The following is a 20,515-nucleotide window of genomic DNA, read 5'->3' as shown; positions in this document are numbered from 1 at the left end:
ATCTTATGATGAAAACTTCAAGTCACGAGGTAAGAAGATTTTACTATGAATAAACGCACATCTTTCATCAACGTCATCATTCCCATATAAACATGTCACAATCTATATTCAAGTCGAATTTTCAGTATTTTGATTGCATTTTCTGTAATAGACGTTTCATTAAATTCCGATAGTGTAATCTTAAGTGAGTGTCTAATATATTCGATTGAAATAACTTTTGCAGACATTGAGCAATTATTGAACAAGTATAAACTGGCAATAGGCGTGAATGGTTAAATAGAACAGTAATTATAAAGTCTACTAATAATTGAGAATTTCAGTTCAATGAATACTAACTATGAAATGTTCCGAACCGGAATTATTTCTGATTCAATGAAATGATTCAAACGAAACTCGGGTCGAAATGAAAGTGTAAAAAATAGTAAAACATTAAAGATTAAAGATAGTAAAGTTCACACCTGGAACATTCTTTACCTTACCGGTAAGTTCGCGAAACTAACGATCAACAATAATAGATAATTCATCGCGCGCACACATTGAACTTATATAAGTCAAAAGGCGGGTATTACGCGGTGAATCCTCATACGTTAAATCGGATTTCTCTAATTGCATTATGCGCCCCGGAGCAAAGTTTCACGACAGAATCGAGTCATTCGAGTCTCATGCAACCCCAAGTTCGCTTCAAGGCAGCTCTTGAAAGCGTCCGTTCGTTAACGAAACCGAGAAAGGGGAAACATGACAAAGAAGTTTGAATTCAATTGGCGGATCGAGGTGCCGGAGCTGTTGAGAAATGGCTCGGTATTCGACCGATGGTTCGAAGACAAGGAATCGACGGAATACGAGCCGAGTTGTATGTTTAAAGTCGACGAGTACGGATTTTTTGTCTATTGGAAGAGCGAAGGCAAGGTACAACAAAGCAAAACCATTTAAACGAGCATTAATTAGTCGATCGCTTCGATAATAGAACGTTAATAAAAAGCGTTTAAATAAGTAACTTTTTTTGCTTAATGATTACATGTGTTTCATTAATAGACTGCAGGTCTTTATGCTGTGATAATCGTCTTCATTGATTAAAAGAAACATAAATTATATAAAAATTATATGATAATATATCTTAAGAAGATTATAATGCGATAACTTCAGAATAATCCTTAAATTCTTCTAATCTCGATACTTATTCACTTTTGCCATAAATGCATAAAATCTGCACTCTATTTATTATTATCTAATGCATTAAACATTCTTTTCTGTAAGGGACATCTTTACTTTTCCTTTAACATTTCAATACCATTGAAACGGTTAATAGAAACATTTACTATAAATATAGCTGAATGAATATATTTATCATTCTAATCACTTTCTAATTCAGAAATTAAAGAAATTTCATTCGAACAGTCTTATGTAAGATGTATTTAAATAATAGAGAGCTTGGAAGCTTTCTAGTGATGACAATATTTCTGTATAAATATTGATGGAAAATGATTTGAATAATCACATGCGCGTATACAAGATCGATAAATCGTTAATACGCTAATGAACTATTATAAACTGATAATTATTATAACTTAGAGGAAATAGTTTTCATATCAACTATGTCTGTATGCAGGACGGTGATGTAATCGAGTTGGCCCAAGTGAGCGATATTCGTTATGGCGGCACGCCAAAGGTAACAATTCTCATAATTATAAAGTGTAATGAATCTAATGAATCTCAGTACCGTCATACCCGAACTAAGGATTCATGAAACTTTGTTTCATTTTCACTAGTAAAATATTTCAATCATTTTTTTCCTTTTTTACATACATTTCTTAAAATATAACTATTGAATTGGCAAATTTAAAATACTTCAGTCGCCAAAAGTTTCTTTTTTTACATACATTCTTTAAAATATAAATATTGAATTAGCAAATTTAAACTGCTTTGGTCGTCAAAAGTTCACTTACTAATTTATTTTGTAATTCAGTTTGCTTGTTATTTTCAAATAACTAACCCTTTGCACGACGATTAATTTCACAGCTATGTCAATGGCACGTTTTCGTTGTTAATATATTCGTATACGAAAAAGAAGATATATATTTATCGTATGTCTGCATTCATTATAATTGCTAAATATCAATAATAAAAAAATAATATTATTAAAAATATTTAGTAGATTATGGTTGAAATCATCGTAACAATCTGATGCGCCGTGCATGGGGTTAAAATACTTTATTTGAAAAATGCGTGGAACTATTGTCAACCAATGATGTACATGAGATTATAGAAAACATTGTTGACGATATTCAACATTTTAGGATCCAAAGTTGTGTAATAAAGTGAGTAAACACGGGACCATGGAACAAATAGACGAGAAAAGCTTAACTATCTGCTCTGGTATCGATTACACGAATATTCATTATCAACACGTCATATGTGCGGACGCGCAAACAGCCAAGGTAATGGCAGCAATCAAGAAAATGTTAATTAGCTACCGTTTACTTGCCACAATTTACGTATTCTGAGAAACTGTGATTGATTCAGGACTGGCAGGCTGGATTACGAAAAATTACGCATAACACGAAAGCGTCGAACGTCTGTCCGACGATACAATTAATGAAACAGTACGTACCTCTTCGAATGCGCCTCATTATGCGAATCTTATCGATCGCTTTGAAATTAAAATCCGCTTATTTATTAACTTAGTTGGATGAGATTAAGTTTCCAAGTGGATTCAAAAGGAAAAGTGCCGGTGAAAGTAATATCGAAAACTTTTGCCTCCGGAAAAACTGAGAAACTCGTTTATCAAGGTCTGTCGGAGTTAGGCTTACCTAGCGGGAAGGTAAGATTCTCTCTCATCTTTCAATTTTTTTCGCTCTTTCATTCAATTTTTTTCAACGGCGTTGAAAACGCCGAGCAATTCTCATAAGACTAAAAAAGTGAAACGGGATGCCACTGCATCGTTCGTATATACACTATCGCATTCCCATTCTATTGTTCTGTCATTTGTGGCTATCGAGGATATCATGCAGGTCGAATTTTACCTGAAGTATGCAAAAAGCTGCTATTTAATTTTAATCTGATAACGATAGCTTGAATTTTTAAATAACGTAGTCCGTCCTAAAGATCTTTATTTATGTACGAATGCAGGATATATCGTACATCTTTGGATAATTTATAGGAAGTAGCTTTGAAAACTTTATCATAGTAAGATTTTATGAAAAGGGTGACATTTAATCGATATTATGTTGCCTGCGCCACTTTAATACCATATTAGCAAAAGCATGTATTCAGATGCATGTGAGTATTATGCGTAGTTATTGATGAAATACTGTACGTATATTATAAGTACTATAATACAAGTACTTTAACGATATAGTATAAGTGTTTTAATATAAATACTTTAATATTATAGTATACTGTATCTGTGATTTTCTTAGGATACTTTATTTAAACTCAATTCTTTTTCACTAATCTCTTACTGTTTTAACACAGGTACCTGCTTAAATTATGCGAAATTGGTTAAAGCAGTGACTCGGTAATGTGACAGATGTATATTTTAATAAGCAGAGTCTGTAAGAGCTGTGCATTATCATACTAACTACAGAAATTCTGTAAAATATAATACACTACATGCCATACTAGTTTCTTAAGAACTTATTAATTCTTAATAATTTAATTTTTCTAGATAATGTTTGAAGCTATTTACGTTCCTTACATTATTAACATTAATACGACATTATATATTATTAATTTCGCATCACTTTATCGTTTCCAGAGCGACAAAATCGAACCGAAAGACTTCACCTTTGACAAATTCAAAACAATGTATTTTAAAATTTGTCCACGAAACGACATCGAAGAACTGTTCCAATCGATGTAAGAATTCAATACAAACTCTCGTTTTATCTGGAACAGTTCGTTCAAACAAACGCTAAAACAAATATACTTATGAAGAAACTACGTTTCAGAACAAAAGGAAAATCGGACACGATCAACCTAGGTCAACTAGTGCAGTTTATGAACGAGAAACAGAGAGATCCGAGGCTCAATGAAATTTTGTATCCTCTATACGATGAAAAACGATGTACAGAGATCATTAATGATTACGAACAAGATGAGAAAGTGAAAAACGCAAGTAGGTTGACACTCATGAATTTATCTATTCCTTCGACCTTACGCAATCGGTATATGAACAAAAAAAAATTGCTAACACGAACTTATTGATTAGTGTTTCGTCGAACCTATTACAAGCTTCAATTTATGAATCTTTTTTAATTAATAATATCGATATTAACCCCTTGCAGTACCATTTCTTCACAATTACTATGATTTTTTTAGAAACAAAAAGGAATTTTATATTTATTGCGTGCCTACATCTAGTTCAACGTTTAAATATCGCTGACATGAGAATGAAATTTGATTCCTACTTAAAAGAATGGATAAACATTTATACCTAACATCTTATTATTAACAATCTCCATCACGAGTCTGACTCGTTAAAGTATGGCAAAGGGTTAACATTTCTAATATTATGTAGATCTTTGTTGGCCACGCATAATATCACTGTACACAAAGTGAATCTGACTTCCATTAACAGCAAGGAAGATCTTCAGCAAAGTAAAACACATTTCTGCAAACTTTCCAGACATGTACAAAGCCGTTCTGGTTGAAATTAGCAGAACTCTGTCTTGCAAAACAGGGAATGCGACTTCAACAGTTACATACTTTAATGACTCTCACGCATTCTATATTTACGAAAATTCATTTACTTTGGAAATTGCGATATTATGTGTGAGCAACAAAGTCGTAGGACAGAAAGTACAGAATCAAGTTGCATCATTGTAATATCAAGTAATTATTTCGAACGAAATATGTAACTACACCACTGTACCTCTTTGCTTTCTTTTCTTAAAACGTGTAAAATAATCGCCAGTTTCTCTTAAAAAATATTTTCCAAAATTCGTTTTGCCTATCGAACGCCTGCGAAACCGCGTTAATTTCGCATGCAATTGTGATCGTATAAATTGTAATCGCATAAATTGTTCTTTTCGCAGAAAATTTCAGTAAAGACGGATTCATTCGTTATTTAATGTCCGACGAAAATGCTCCCGTGTTCTTGGACAAGCTGGAGGAGTGGATGGACATGGATCAACCCCTTTCTCATTACTATATTAATTCAAGCCATAATACCTACCTGAGCGGCAGGCAGATCGGTGGTAAAAGCACCGTTGAGATGTACAGACAAGTACTGTTAGCTGGCTGCAGGTAAATTGTTCATTATTTTTTGCGTGCTGCGACTTAAAGGCTTCGTTGTCAAAATATAAGTGAAAGACAAGAAATTCTTTATGAAAATGTAAGTGGGAAACAGGGAAAACCTTTATAAAAATATAACTAAGTAACGAAAAATTCTTGGCTAAACTATGAATAAGAAACAAGGAACTCTTTATAAAAAATGTAACTAGGAAATAGAATTCTTTATAAAAGTATAAGTAATAGACAATGAATTCTGTACAAAAATATAAGTAATAAACAGTGAATTCTGTATGAAAATATAAGTAATATACAGTGAAATCTGTATAAAAATATAAGTAATAGGCATTGAATTCTATATAAAAATATAAGTAATAGACAGGGAATTCTGTATAAAAATATAAGCAAGAAACAGAGACTAATTGACCGTACTATCTTATAAAATAAATTGAACCGTGAATGAAGTATGAATGAAGTGAAATTTAGACGAAGGAAGTAAATAAATGAAAGACCAGCAACATACCATTGACAGATGTGTGGAGCTCGATTGCTGGGACGGAAAAGGAGAGGATGAGGAACCAATCATAACTCACGGCAAAGCCATGTGTACCGATATTCTTTTTAAAGACGTCATTATTGCTCTAAGGGACACTGCATTCGTCACGTCGGAGTATCCTATAATTCTGAGTTTCGAAAACCATTGCTGTCTGAAACAGCAATACAAATTAGCCAAATACTGCGACGAAATTTTAGGCGACTTACTATTAAAGGAACCTCTGAAGGATTACCCGGTACGTAAAGTTTAAATTTCTCTATGTGTTATTTTCACTACTATATCAGATATCGAACCACGATATCGCTGGACGAAATTAACATAATTATATTGACGTAATTAATATCATCTAGAAGTAAATATTACTTAAAAGGTTTAAGACATCTGAAAATTTCGACGTGTACTTTTCTAAAAGAAATATGTAAATCAAATGACGGAGTGATATAAACCATTTACTTATTAATCACTTTTTATCAAAAATCGTATGTCTTATTCAATTTTTGTAATTTCATTAGAAGAACACGAAACCACATTTTAATATGAATAGATTATAGGTCCTCGTGCAAAATAAAAGTTTTATTAATTAAATACGGGGACAGAAGATAAATAGAAACTTCTTCTTTCAATGATTTCGACAAGTTAAGGGGCACGTAAAACGTTTTAAAATTCTTCTAATGTCCTCATTGTTTGGTATTTCGCTCAGTCAATTTTAACACAAGCATTGAACATTAACATTAGTATAAAATTGTATTATCACTATCTGTTAAGTATAATGATGAATTAATTCACGACATACAGTTGAATATTATAATGAATACTACTAGACAGTGGAAAACTGCAAATTTGTATATAAGTCGTCTGGGTTAATAATTTACGTCTGTTTTCTCTCCGCGAAGAATAGATAGAGAGAATTTCATAAATAATTGCAAATTGAATGCTACAGCTTGAGCCGGGACAACCGCTTCCACCTCCGAGCGCATTGAAGCGCAAAATATTAATTAAGAATAAGAGACTGAAGCCGGAGGTAGAGAAAGTCGAACTCGAGTTATTCCGCTCCGGACAATTCGAAGCGAAGGATGAAGTGGTTGAGGACCCGAACGCACCTGCGCCACCACCACAGGAACCAAAGGTTTATCACTATCATTGTACTTTTCGTTCAAATCGGTTTTTTTATGTCTGCGGCTTTGACGGTCCAAGCTCTAACGAGATCGACGTTGCCAAGTAGCTATAATGCAATCATTAGCTAACAACTATATGTATGTGCCCATAATTATGAAAGTGGTCTAAGTCATATATTTCTTGTTTCGAGATATTTAACGAATTGCATTTGCATAGATTAAAATATATTTTTATATTATGCGATCTTTTAATTTAGAATTTTATTAGTTTTGATTAATGGAAATTTATTATGAATATGAAATTTTGTGTGAATTTCATACGAAAATGATGTCCTATAAATAACTTAAAGCAATAAAGCACTATGAGTTTTATTTGACACAATAACTTTAATGAAATATGCACATTTATTAAAATGCACATTTATTAATGACTCTACAAAAGGAATGCATTTTTATCATTTCGAATTTTTAAAATTTTTAAAATGTCCCTGAAAAACCTGAGAAATAAACACATGAGGTAATAAACACATAATATCTTTATGTTTTTCTTCCGATACTGGTCTAGTAGTGGTTTATATACGAAGTAGCTTAATATTTCCGTATATTCTGGGTCTTCCTCTTTTAGGTGAAAATTCCGAAACGTGGAATTCAGGAGCATCTAAAGAAGTTTTATAGAACATTTTATATGGTTCATTTTTCACGAATCTCGTCCATTGTATTTGCAGTCAAGAGATAGATTCGCCCGCGGTATTTTTTCCTCTTCCTGTTGTTGACTCATCTAGTGATTTCGTTGAAATAAAATCCGGCTGCGACATTCGTTTTATCGAAAATGTATTTCGTTTTCTACACTTTTCTATCAGATCATAATAGTGCTCAGGGTCGTCTAAGTAATTTGCTTTTTTTATTTTCGGAGAAGTCCACGCGCCGTTTTCAAGTTATATTTATATAATTTCTTTAAATTTTTGACTTAGACCACTTCCCTAATCAACACTAAATGATTTCCATATAATGTTGGAATTACAAGCACCATCTAATGGTTCATTTTTGACGATATCGTAAAATTTACATTGAATAAATTTAGTTTAAAATAATGTGGTGTAAAATAACTGATAAACTCATTTTTTTTAATTTTGACTTAAACCACTTTTATAATTATGGGCACATATTTGTACAAATTTAAGATGCTTTATAAAAAACATTTGTACAAATTTAAGATGCTTTATATTAATCAGCAACAACAGAAGTTGAAATATTGTACAGCATGTGTACAATGCAAAAATTATATAATCTGAATTAGTCCAAAACAATTATTAGGTGTATAATAAACGGTCGCAGGCAATAGAGAACATAAACGATCAGAATGAATGCAATCGTTCGGAGCATTGTATATGATTGAAGTACAAATTGTTTAGCATGGTGTAATTGTTCTTGTGGTTCTAGTTAGTTCAATAAACGCAGATGCTAAAAATGGGGGGTCGCTTAGTGAGCGTTACTACTGTTAACTCTTTATGGTAACACACATTGCAGAATCACATTATTATAATATGAATATTACTGTAAGCTTAAATTTATTGAATTATAATTCATCGATAATTTAGGATATTTTAAAAAATTCATATTAAAGTTTTCTGAACTGAAGCAACATAAAAAAGCCTAATAATGTTTTGTTAAACTAAAGTTACAACCATGTAAATGATTGATAAAGTAACTCTAGACAACATTATCTATCTCATGAACAATAAGTACATACTTTTCTCATATCGTGGCTCAAATGATTTATCTAGAGTGTTTATTTATTCCCTTGCATACCTGATGTACATAAAATATATTTTTTATATTCGTAACTGAAGGATATCTTAGTATCCATTTAATAAAGTCAATTCCTGTAAGCGTACTCTTCTATTGTTCAAAGACTTGTCATTTAAATACATTTTGAGTCGTTAACGAGTATGATACAAATTTTAAAGATCACATCGTTGGCAAAATGGTGTAGCTTAGAATATCACGAACAGAGCTGTGCAGACATACAAGCCTGTACGTTCGATCACATCCAGCTGTAATGTCTTGGAGCTACAGTATGCATTATATTTCCGTCGAAAATGAAAATGTAACATTCTTGCAGGAAGCTCCACCGGAAGCTCCTCCAGGTGAAGGTGGTGCACCAGCTGAAGGAGGTGCTGAAGGTGAAGCACCACCTATCCAGTACACTGGGAGTACCATGGCTTGCCATCCTTGGCTGTCTTCAATGATAAATTATGCGCAACCGATAAAGTTCCAGAGCTTCGAAGCCGCGATAAGTACGTAAAACACGGTTTATTCTTTCGCATTAACGAAAAGTAAGCTGACGTTTTCTGTTACAACGAATACAATTTTTCGTGGAAATAATAATTTCGTAACGTTGCTATTTTAGAAAAGAACATTCATCACAACATGTCCTCGTTCTCGGAAACCGCAGCGTTGAATTATCTGAAAACGCATTCGGTGGAGTTCGTCAATTACAACAAACGTCAAATGAGTCGAATTTATCCGAAGGGTACTCGCGCCGATTCCTCGAATTACATGCCACAGGTAAATTATTTATTTGCAATACAAATTTTCATTTTCCGGGAAATTGTTTAGCGTCGGGGTGATTTTATTTGTCTCTTGTTCAGAACAGTTTTCAACAAACTGATTATAACTTATCTCATATTTCGTAAAGTATTAAATGTCCACTGAAAAATAAAAAACAGCCTGCACACATCTGCCAAATTCCAAATATTAAAAACAATGAAAAAGAGATTTTGTACATTTTATATACACTAAGTTAATTTATTAGTTTAAATGAAAGAGTTTCTCTCAAGCAATGACGATGTTTATACATTTGCTTATAAAAAATGTTATTCTACTGTTAATTATTAATAAAATTTTAATATGTTTTATGTTTCCCCTGAAGTCTCGATTTTGTGCTTTTAATATATTTGTCTTACTTCATAAGTTAATCAACGTGCATAAAATGTGTAAATTCTTTCTAAAATCATTGAATGTTTGAAATACAGCAGCATTTTTGACAATACCTCCTTAACAATGTAAGTTAATAATTTGTTTACATACTTTCAACAATTAGGTCTTTTGGAATGCTGGCTGTCAGATGGTGGCATTGAATTTTCAAACACCAGACTTGCCAATGCAGCTGAATCAAGGAAAATTCGAGTTCAATGCAACAACCGGCTACTTATTGAAGCCAGAATTCATGAGAAGGTTAGACAAAATCTTCGATCCATTTTCTGAGGACGTGGACGGTGTCATCACTGCTCAATGTTCTGTCCAAGTAAGTATTATCATTCGCTAACAGCTCTTACTTAATAACAGATAGTTTGGAGATTTAAATTTTTGCTTAAAATTGAGTATCTCATTATTAACTCATTACTAAACCATACATAAAAATATACTTAATGCAAAGGAAATAATTTTTTATTAAGTATGACGACAAAATGTCTAATTAGCAACGTATTCACATTATACTGTTATTAACAATAAGAATATAATAACAATAACATTGAACTATATAAGAATGCATTGACTCGTGAATTAATAGAAATGTAATAATTAAACAGCGCTTCTTCGTGCACATTCTTGTTTTCATTTGTAATGTTAAAAAACTTCGAATTAGATATAAATATTCTTCGTCAACTAAAAGATTACTCGTCGTAAGAAGAAAGTAAAAATGCTAGTAGACCTTGTCAATTAATACGTTTTTTAATTTTGAATAATCAGCGCACGCTTTAAATGCGCAAAGCTCTGCGATCCATTCATCGTAAACTCAGAATAATCGGCGTGCAAGATTTCCTTAATTAACCTCGTCTGATTGACAGGTGATTGCAGGACAGTTTCTGTCTGACAAGAAAGTGGGCACTTACGTCGAAGTTGATATGTACGGTCTGCCGGCAGACACCATCAAAAAGGAATTTAGAACGAGAATGGTACCAGCGAACGGCTTAAATCCAGTTTACAACGAGGAACCGTTCCTCTTCCGAAAAGTTGTGCTACCAGACTTAGCAGTGCTCAGATTGGGTAATGTGAAATCAATTTTAAATATTCCAATTATTAATATGTGCCAGTAAAAAAGATTTGGAAGAAGCGTCTGCTATAAAATATTGACTACAAAATTATATCGAGTACCTAATAGTTAATAATCAGTATTAATAATCAATTAATTACTTTAGTGCTAGCTACATGAAATACTTTAGAACGATTATAATTAATAAACCACGGAGTATTATGCAAAATAGAAATATTTTTCATAACTTGCAAATAATGGAAAATATGTAACAATTATTTTAATAGACTGTTCTTAAGATGTTTACCTTTTTAAATTTTTTAAAACCTTTCATTTTGTTCCAAATTGCAGCTACTCATTTTTGTAATAAATGCATAAAAACCGTAATAATTAATAACAAATTTAAGACAGTGTCTAGTACTATGAGTAGACCGTGGAACTTGGATCAGAATAAAAATTATCTGCATCTGTTGCAAGAAACAATTGTGATTTCGAAAGTTATTTCTGTTTAAAGTTAGTATTACAATAGGTCTCTCATTTCTGTCATAAAGGCATAAAATACTTAGTTTAATTATAAATAAAACGTAAGATGAAGAAAATCTGAGCACAGGTTACTCGAAAAGGAAACGACTCGAATCGCACGTAAAGAAATTGATTATTATTTGTTGTTAATACAGGCGTGTACGAGGAGTCCGGCAAGCTGTTGGGTCAACGAATTCTGCCATTGGACGGCCTCCAGGCTGGATATAGACATATTTCGCTGAAGACCGAAGCTAATTTTCCTATGGCATTGCCGATGTTGTTCTGCAACATTGAGCTGAAGATTTACGTGCCCGATGGATTCGAAGGTAATAACTTGAGCAAGTTTCGCGGGCAAAAATAGAAATGTGCCGGGACGGCTCTGATTCGAGCACGGTTCCTTCGGTTGCAGACTTCATGGCTGCCCTGTCTGATCCGGGCGGATTCGGCAAGGGAGCGGAAAAACAAGCCGAGACGATGAAAGGACTTGGAATCGAGCAAACCGACGCGAAAGCCGAAGCGAAGAAGAAGAAAGAGGAGGAGGCTAAGAAGGGTATATACACACACTTTTTAAGTAAATCTCATTCATAACGTTCGAGGCGATGGAAAACCATTGAATAAACCTTCTTAATTATTCCGAGATGAATTCGCTTTGCCTCGTTTCATGCTCGGGTGACTCGTGGTAACGACAGTTAAACATTCGGCGGAGCTTGCAATTAAAGCGAATAAGATCCGCCTCGTGGAAGGAAAGACAAAATTGCTATAAACAGCAGATCCATTTATTAGTAAATTTTAGATTGCTACGCGAGAGAAAATGAAAACACAATAGCTTCTCCTTCGATACTGGTGAATAGCACTATAACAAGCTATTAATTTGCGTGCCACCGTCCGAACGAATGCGAAATAGTTGTATGCATAACGATCTTTCTAAACGGAATAACTTTTTCGAAAGTAGACCAAATGTCTTGAATTTAACTAATAAAGACCTTCAGGTCTGACACCGACATTTGAGAAGATTTCGCACAGTGACAGAGCTTTTCAAACTAAATCAAATGGTACCCGATTCTGGATATATTTTAATTTGTTATTACATTTTTCACATAACTATCTTCTTGAGAAATTTCAATATTCGTTTTACAAGCTCACAAACTTGTAAATACGGTCGAATGGTTTATCCGTATTTCATAGTTTTCTGATATTCTACGTCCATATTTTCACGATTTTTGCAGAGGAGTTTAAACCTGAGCCTATTACGGTGGAGTCGCTGCGACGAGAAAAAACCTTCAAGCAGGGTAAGAAGCAGCTGAAGGAATTGGACACGATGAGAAAGAAGCATCTAAAGGAACGGCAGACGATGCAGAAGAACCATTGCAGCGCCATTGATAAATTGGTGAAAGGGAAAGAGTATGTAATCGAAACTGTTACTTTCGTTCAGCAGAAATTGCCTCGGATACTGTCGCGCCTGATCGGAGCTGGCAATGATGAATCCTGTGTGTTGCAGCAAAAACGCGTTACTCCAAGACGCGAATGTGAAAAAGGTTATAAGCGAGCAGACCGCTCAATGGTCCGCCATGGTGGAAAAGCAACGGAAAGAGGAATGGGAGCTATTGAAGAATCAGACGGAGAGCGCGAGGGAAGAATTCAAAAAATTAATTGAAGTGGTGCAGGCCGGCCAGGTGAAGCAATTGCAGGCGAAACATGACAAGTACGTGGACGCTACTTCATTTTCTTATATAAAAGTCGAGTATTAACGCTATAATAACACTCTAATTTTGAATTTTTATCTGACTTCTTTATATGTTTTACTTATTGTATACATATATTAAATTCAATTTGTTATATGCTTCGCGATGATATATGTGCCCATGCACATATATCAAATTATTGTGAAAGTGGTCCAAGTCTAAAAATTTAAAGAAATTATATAAACATAACTTGAAAACGACGCGTAGCCCTCTTTGACGCGTTTCTGAACGACATAATAAGCCGATAAAATGACCAGGTATCGGAAGAAAAACATAAAGATATTATGTGTTTACTGCCATACATTCCTCCAATTTTTCAGGAACATTTTTAAAATCTTAAAAACTCGAAATGATAAAAATGCATTCCTTTTGTAGAATCATTAATAAATGTGCATGACTTATTTCATTAAAGTTATTGTTTCAAATAGAACTCATAGTTCTTTATTGCTTTAAGTCATTTATAGGACATTCAGTTAATTTTGAAAATGGTCTAAGTCAATTCAAGCTTTAAAAACAATATTTTCGTATGAAATTCACACAAAATTTCATATTCATAATAAATTTCCATTAATCAAGACTAATAAAATTCTAAATAAAAAGATCGCATAACGTGAAAATATATTTTAATTTATGCAAATGCAATTCGTTAAATATCTCGAAACAAGAAATATATGGCTTAGACCACTTTCATAATTATGGACACATATATTTTCAATTTAATCAGACGTGTATTTGTTAAAATAACAAATTTTACTCGAATATCAATGACATGAACAAGACAAATTTCAAGTTCTAAAAAGAACTTACTAGGTAGTATATGATATAACTATGATCAAAATGATGTAAAACGAAATATGGACAGAAAAGAAGTGAATAAAATATAAATATCATTGCGAAATGTCGTGTTTTCAGAGACATAAAGGAAATGAATGCGAACCAAGTAAAGGCATCCGTGGAAACGGCGAAAGAAGTAATGAATGACAAGGCGCTGAAGTCGAAAGGTGACAAAGACCGTCGACTTCGTGAGAAAAAGGAGCAAAACACGAAGAAGTTCATGCAGGAAAGGAAAACCGTGCAGATCAAGCAGAATCGTGAGAAAGAGAAATTGACGAAAACGCACGAGAAACAAGTAGCTGAACTGGACGGCGAAATTACCGCGGTAGATATGAATTGAATTGTTGCGTTGGACAAGAGAAGATATTTATGAACTACTTATACTCTAATGAGGTATTCTCTGTTGCAGACCATTGAAATGTACAAGAACGAAGCAATTCACTGGGACCTGTCGTCTAAAGCAGAATTTTTCGTCTGAATCGTGAATGTTAATCCACATTTCATCGTGATACTTTACAAATCATACTTGAGAATATTCTTCTATGCAGTTTACAGCATACTTTCTTCACGTATTCAGTTCGTCTATTTGCACTTTATTGATTGCTAGACCGCTTTCGATTCTAACTTCTTAAATTATTTTGACGACAATTTATGTACAAACGATCCGTTTGATAAGATTTTACTACATAACGAATCTATATATATTTATATATTTCTCAATAGCTTTGTAAAACATTCGGCGACCAGAATTTTCGGCGAACGTTTCCAGATTCTATTTATTGTTATATCTGTTCTTTCGTATTTTTGATAAACATTTATTTGTAATGTTTTTTATATAACTGTGACTAACGTTAACGCATATCGCTATACAGTTTAAAAGTATTATATTGTAACTATAATTATAACGTTTTATGAGAGCAATGTTACGTTCCAATAAATATGCCTTTTAAATCAATGAACTCGCGACGAAGTTGCTTAAAAATGATTTATTTCTATGTACAATTATGATACATTATGTACATTTTTTATTAGTTACGAACACAAAGTCTTGTACTATGACTATCGCACTGTGCCTTCGTGCGAGCATTCAGCCGTTCGCGAGCGTTCGGTACGCGAGTCGGCGATGACTTTGAAACTCGGTTGTGCGAAGAAACAACGTTTCATAACAATCTGATAGGTGGGATAGGAAACATCCGTGGAAAGGGAGACACGCGGTTCCATGTCAGATAAACGACGAAAGAGAAAAGAAATACGTAAATAACACAAACCGTGAAACTCGCGGCGAAATAAAGAAGGGTGTCTGTAGCTTAAAGCGTTTTCTCCTTATGTCGTTGCACAAAGCTTTGAATAGACGGCAGCCTATAAACTCGTAAAGACGCAATGGACCCGGCACACGCTCCGACCCAATAGACGATCACATGCTCCATAAAACTGGTCCCCAAACATCCGTATTTCAAACCGGTGGCCAGCGCTGGATTAAAGTAGCCGCCAGAATAATCAAACGCTGGAAACAGAATAGAAATAGACAAAACTTTCGATCGTGACATCGATGTGCATTCCCAAGCAAATGGGTTTCTTAAAATACGTGCAAGTGTCGATCAACAGAATTAGATCGCGTCATCATTGGCAAAAAAAACGAAACGTTATTTTTCGACCCTTTAGTTGAAATTATAACAATTACTATTTCAGTAATGAATATCTATACAATTTTTATAAGTTCGCTGGTAATTATTTGTCATGCGCGAAACATTTAAATAAGACATATAGCGATGTTTTCTAATTAATAAAATTATGACAATTAAATTGTAAATGTTCATGCAAACTTCAAAGTTTGAAGGATATTTTACTAAATACCAGATCGGAGTAATGTATTTAATTGTTTAAAATATTGCTTCGGTTGATTCTATTTATAATACAAGATCGATTGCTTTCATTTAAGTGAAATAGTTGTCCAGATATTTACGTAAGAAAACTATTTAAGAAAAAAATGTTATTCTAAATGTCTTTTAAAAGAAGTAACTTTTCTTTTTATCAAATTTTAAATTGTAATTTAGAGATATACAAGCGTGAATAATTAAAAAAAGCACAGCATATTAATGATTCAATGAAGTAAATTATTCAGTCAATCGCGTACGAGTTGTGCGCGACTACTTAAATTTATTTACTTAATTTTATATTCTCTTACCTAGTTAGTCTCGTCTGTTTAAATAAATATTTTAAGTGAGACGAACCTGCGATAACCAAACTTGTCCCGATAAAGGAGTCAATAATAATGCTGAACCGTGGGTTTATATCATTCAAAGCGTGCGATACGACTCGGTATACACAAGTTGCTACACATTCGACGAATGCTCCGAATATTACAGGCACCTTGAAACAGGAATTAAAATTACATTAGACGGATGTTAACGACATCCTTAATTCTAAAACGCCTAAGTCGAGACACCTCCATTTTACAGTGGGATCAATTAAAAATTAAATTATTTTGTTTAAAGTAAAACAGTTTACTAAATCATAAAAAGTCAGGGCACGAGAAAAATGAATATCATTTTTACAGTCGACCCTTCGTTTGTATGTTCTACTATTTCAGGGAAGTGGATACAGTAGATTACGATTAGACTCGTCAGCTGATTCATTAATTCTTGAAACCCTATTCGTTTCTTTTTGTTTACAAAAAGTCAATCATTTAAGCAAAATAATTTATCGAATAAATTTGTTCTATTACAAACATAAAGTAATTGCATGCAAAATTCGTTTGCGATCCTTTTGTAAATAATATAGGAATTTCTTTAGAAAAATATTTCAAAATATTTCCAGCAGTTAGAGAGACATTATAAAACTAAATATTATCAATAAGGCAAATAAACCGAATTTTTTGATCATCCAGGAAGTGATCTTGGGTTTACAATGTTACTTTATTGAAAAGTTAGGAAACATGTTTAAGTTGAATCCTCGATCGCAAGCCAAACGATCCTTCTATGCTAAACACATAACGATGCATTGAATGTTCGTTGTTCTTACTTGCAAATCAGTGGTGCAGTCCTCGAATGCTCTGTTTTTGTGCGTCGAGACAATTTCCAGGGCCCAGAGTAATTGCACGTATCTAAAAATGGCAAGACCGCCAATAAGCTCAGCCCAGATTAATAGGAAAGCGTCGCGCAGCGATTTCTTCCCCTCGACGACCTCCTCGATATGTGTATAGGGGCAGGCACTTGCGTCATCCCAGTTCATGGACCACCAAATCGTCAGCGCGAACAAAAATAGACCATACATGGAGACACCCCAATTATCCGCGACTGAAATACGGATGCGCAATGCAGAAATGTTCAAACCCAAGGCAACCAATACCGATAATGCAAAGGGTGTACCGCTTGTCGCGAACCCTTAACACTTTATCGACCGGCCATTCGCTCATAAAAATTTAGCTTAACGTTAAATTTTCGTTTCAATTTTGATGTAATTTATTTTATTAACTTCGAAAGATATTTAATATTTAAAAATGTTATATAATAATATTGAAGCTTACGGTAGTACAATATAACACATTTATCTTAGTAATAGATGAAAAATTAATGGTTACTATGACAAGTGACTCACAGGCTACCGATCGGGAGAAAAAGCCGATTTATATTACTACGGGTCCGCGTGAAAATTTCAGAGATCAAAATAAATTGTTGTCCTTGACTTTTAAAGAAATAATATGTAAACAAATGTTGACTTTCGGAATTCATTTGAAGAGTGCTCTCATTGAATGAATAATACTTCCGAATCTATATAATAAATGTTTCCACTGATATTTGCCTTATTTTTCTTATAAATGCACAAAATCCACAGTCTAGTTGTTATTAATAATAGGAAGAAGTGATAGCGAAGAACATGATTTGATTGGAAAGAACAAACATCCTTGCAAGCAAGAAACTTTTCTAAAGGCTGCATTTTTCGAAATTTCAGGGTCAACGATCTATCATCTTATAACCTTACATAATGAAACTAAATGGAAAGTAAATATAATTGTAAAATAATATTGCAGTTTCACAATAATAGAAAACTGCAAATGTATTTATCAAAAAAATTGATTACCTTGAAATGTCGAAAAATTTTTTTTTAGAAAAAAGTTTTGCAGAAACTAGTTTTGCAGAAACTAGAAAAAAGTTTTCAATATCAAGTGAGTTATTTAAGGTGCTTAATTTAAGGACACTCTGTATAATAGCTTTCGGTGCTATTGATTTACTTGTTATACTTAATAAATAATCTCTAAAAGTAGATACTATTGTACACTTAAAAACAAATAAATTTTCTTCGAAATTTTATCTTACTTCGATGTAAATTAAAGATTATTTATTTATGTTAATTCCAAAGATCGTTAAACTTGTTATTTATTTCATTATATATAAAAAAATCAAATTAATTAATTTACAGTGTAACGAAGTGAAAATTCTTATGAAAAACTTACTTATTATAAGTTCGAAACATGCCCCGCAAAGTTCAGCAGTGGCAATGCCTTCCAAGAATAAAGACTTTACAAACGGATCCCGTATATAATAATCCACATATCTTCTTGCCCAATAGGCTATGAGACTCGTAAGTATTATATAAAATGTGGAAACGCCTAATGCAATTAAAGTTGCAGCCATAATGTTTATTAAATATTTTCAAGATGAATGGAAATTCTACAAAAACAACGAATACATGTATAGGTCTATTAATATTTAATCAAATCTAGGATGAAAATAAATCATAATATTTACTTCAAATCGTTAAAAATAAAATTTCAATTAAGAATTTGGTACTTACCATTCGAAGCGATCGATCCTTAAAAAATAAATGCAATATTTGTTTATTAAAAGCATAATGATATATCAGTTTAAAACATTAGTATTTAATAATATGATAAAAGTATTTCAATAATTTTATCATTCTATATTATTATATCAATTGTTGAAACATTTCTCTAATTTTATTTTTATATTTATACTATGGTATAGAATATGAAGAATTTGACATTTTGAAATAAAGAACGGAAAACGGACAATATGTTAAGACATTATTAACAATAGATGTTGTTCAATTTAAAAATCAACGTGCATAGTATGTCAACGTCATAATGCTGGTATGAAATGCAAGTAACGGGAAGCTAAAACCAGGGCATTATGCAACGGTACACGATCATTCAGCAAACTATGGTTTCAGATGTCCGTCGTAGGACGTTCGTGCTATTGTAACTTACGTGAATATCATCGAGCTTCACTCGTTTGTAGCATCTTTTTCCGATCGAATTATTGCACGTTAACACAGTATTTAAGCTATTTCTCAGCCCTTTCTTTCTCTTTACGCGCGACAAGAGTTATTTAAAACTGGCCAGTGTAATTGAATATATCCGCACGGATATGTCGCTATGCTTTAAATAACTGTACTCCCGAATTACCTGGTTGGACATCGTCGCTGTGTGTACAAATTCACTAGTTTTTCGCATGCAAACATTTTAATTAACCACGCATTTACTTCTGATACATACTAACGATATTAATTTCTTATAAACTGCGAAAATATGGGAGAAAACTCGTTTCTGTATCCGCTCTTTACGAAATTTGTAGTATTGAAACAATGTCATTTATACGTAGTTTAAATTTAACAAACAGTAATTACGTTTTTAAACATTAATCCGTTTTAAAAATTTTGAACTTTTTGAATGACCTTACGTAACTTTATTAAATTAATTTAACGATTTTTTAATCTGACTTTTTAATATTTATTAAAATATTAAATTACCATGTAAACGCAATTTTATGAAAGTAGTACAAAATTTGTACATTTGTAATTTTATATGTAATATAATGTTATATTAATTCTCTTATCCTTACGCTTGTTTTATTCTTTTAATTTTATTTCCGTATCAAAATTGAACATTTATAAAAGGTATTTTAATCTATTTTTGTTTAATTCATTTTTTTGCCTATTTTTATCGTTTAAATTAAATTTTACTAATCTCGATTCTTTTTAAATTTACGACAGATGTCAATAAATGTTTTATCATTATGATTATTTATTGAAACGTTTCGTATTCAATTAATTCAATACTTGTGAAGTACTACCAATTTTTCACATTTCGATTCTTTGTACGGTCGGTATTGTGTCAATTAAAACTTATTTTACCTTGGTCGATAAATAAATGAGTTTTTTTCTAGGATTTAATGCGTTATAATCTGCTCTCAAACCGTTTATAGTACTGAATGTGGTAAATTCGATACGTCAGCAGTAATATCCTTGACAGAATTAGTTGACTTACAATGTGATGAAGTGAATTGAGTTCACCAATGAAGCACAATGAAGGCTTATCCGACAGCAGCGAATTATGAAGCCCCATTACGAAGAATTACAAATATTGTAGATATCTTAATTTGAAATTGCTTCTCCCAGCAATTTATGTATCTTTCTTCTTTTTGTTATCAGCAAAATTACAAAATATTATTATTATAAATTT

General features: G+C 32.7%; 2 protein-coding genes across 5 annotated transcripts; one reads left to right on the top strand and one right to left on the bottom strand.

The window, feature by feature from the left end:
• Window positions 1-667: 667 nt before the first annotated feature.
• LOC144467534 (1-phosphatidylinositol 4,5-bisphosphate phosphodiesterase) lies at window positions 668-14,989 on the top strand. The gene is made up of 20 exons (XM_078176381.1): window positions 668-906; window positions 1,607-1,666; window positions 2,295-2,435; window positions 2,521-2,600; window positions 2,683-2,818; window positions 3,755-3,855; window positions 3,948-4,114; window positions 5,034-5,244; window positions 5,762-6,020; window positions 6,726-6,911; window positions 9,023-9,197; window positions 9,311-9,468; window positions 10,004-10,207; window positions 10,752-10,950; window positions 11,614-11,784; window positions 11,868-12,008; window positions 12,685-12,859; window positions 12,957-13,160; window positions 14,113-14,359; window positions 14,444-14,989. The coding sequence occupies exons 1-20, from the start codon at window positions 736-738 to the stop codon at window positions 14,510-14,512; spliced, it is 3,255 nt and encodes a 1,084-aa protein (XP_078032507.1). The 5' UTR covers window positions 668-735; the 3' UTR covers window positions 14,513-14,989.
• Window positions 14,990-15,023: 34 nt separating this feature from the next.
• On the bottom strand, window positions 15,024-20,275 carry Aqp (aquaporin). 4 transcript variants are annotated; one of them, XM_078176383.1, is made up of 6 exons: window positions 20,188-20,275; window positions 18,829-18,846; window positions 18,488-18,704; window positions 17,056-17,330; window positions 16,266-16,404; window positions 15,024-15,538 (listed from the first exon to the last, which is right to left on the bottom strand). In XM_078176383.1, the coding sequence occupies exons 3-6, from the start codon at window positions 18,666-18,668 to the stop codon at window positions 15,342-15,344; spliced, it is 792 nt and encodes a 263-aa protein (XP_078032509.1). In that variant the 5' UTR covers window positions 18,669-18,704; window positions 18,829-18,846; window positions 20,188-20,275; the 3' UTR covers window positions 15,024-15,341. The 4 variants fall into 4 exon arrangements, with proteins under 4 accessions (XP_078032509.1, XP_078032508.1, XP_078032512.1 ...); XM_078176382.1 differs by lacking the exon at window positions 20,188-20,275 and adding an exon at window positions 19,262-19,517; XM_078176386.1 differs by lacking the exons at window positions 18,829-18,846; window positions 20,188-20,275 and adding an exon at window positions 19,550-19,634.
• Window positions 20,276-20,515: the final 240 nt, after the last annotated feature.

The sequence above is a fragment of the Augochlora pura genome, chromosome 3 (assembly GCF_028453695.1).
Source record: "Augochlora pura isolate Apur16 chromosome 3, APUR_v2.2.1, whole genome shotgun sequence".
NCBI classification, from domain to species: domain Eukaryota; kingdom Metazoa; phylum Arthropoda; class Insecta; order Hymenoptera; family Halictidae; genus Augochlora; species Augochlora pura.
Note: the sequence above shows the minus strand (reverse complement) of the source record. Positions and strands in the feature narration are given on the sequence as shown.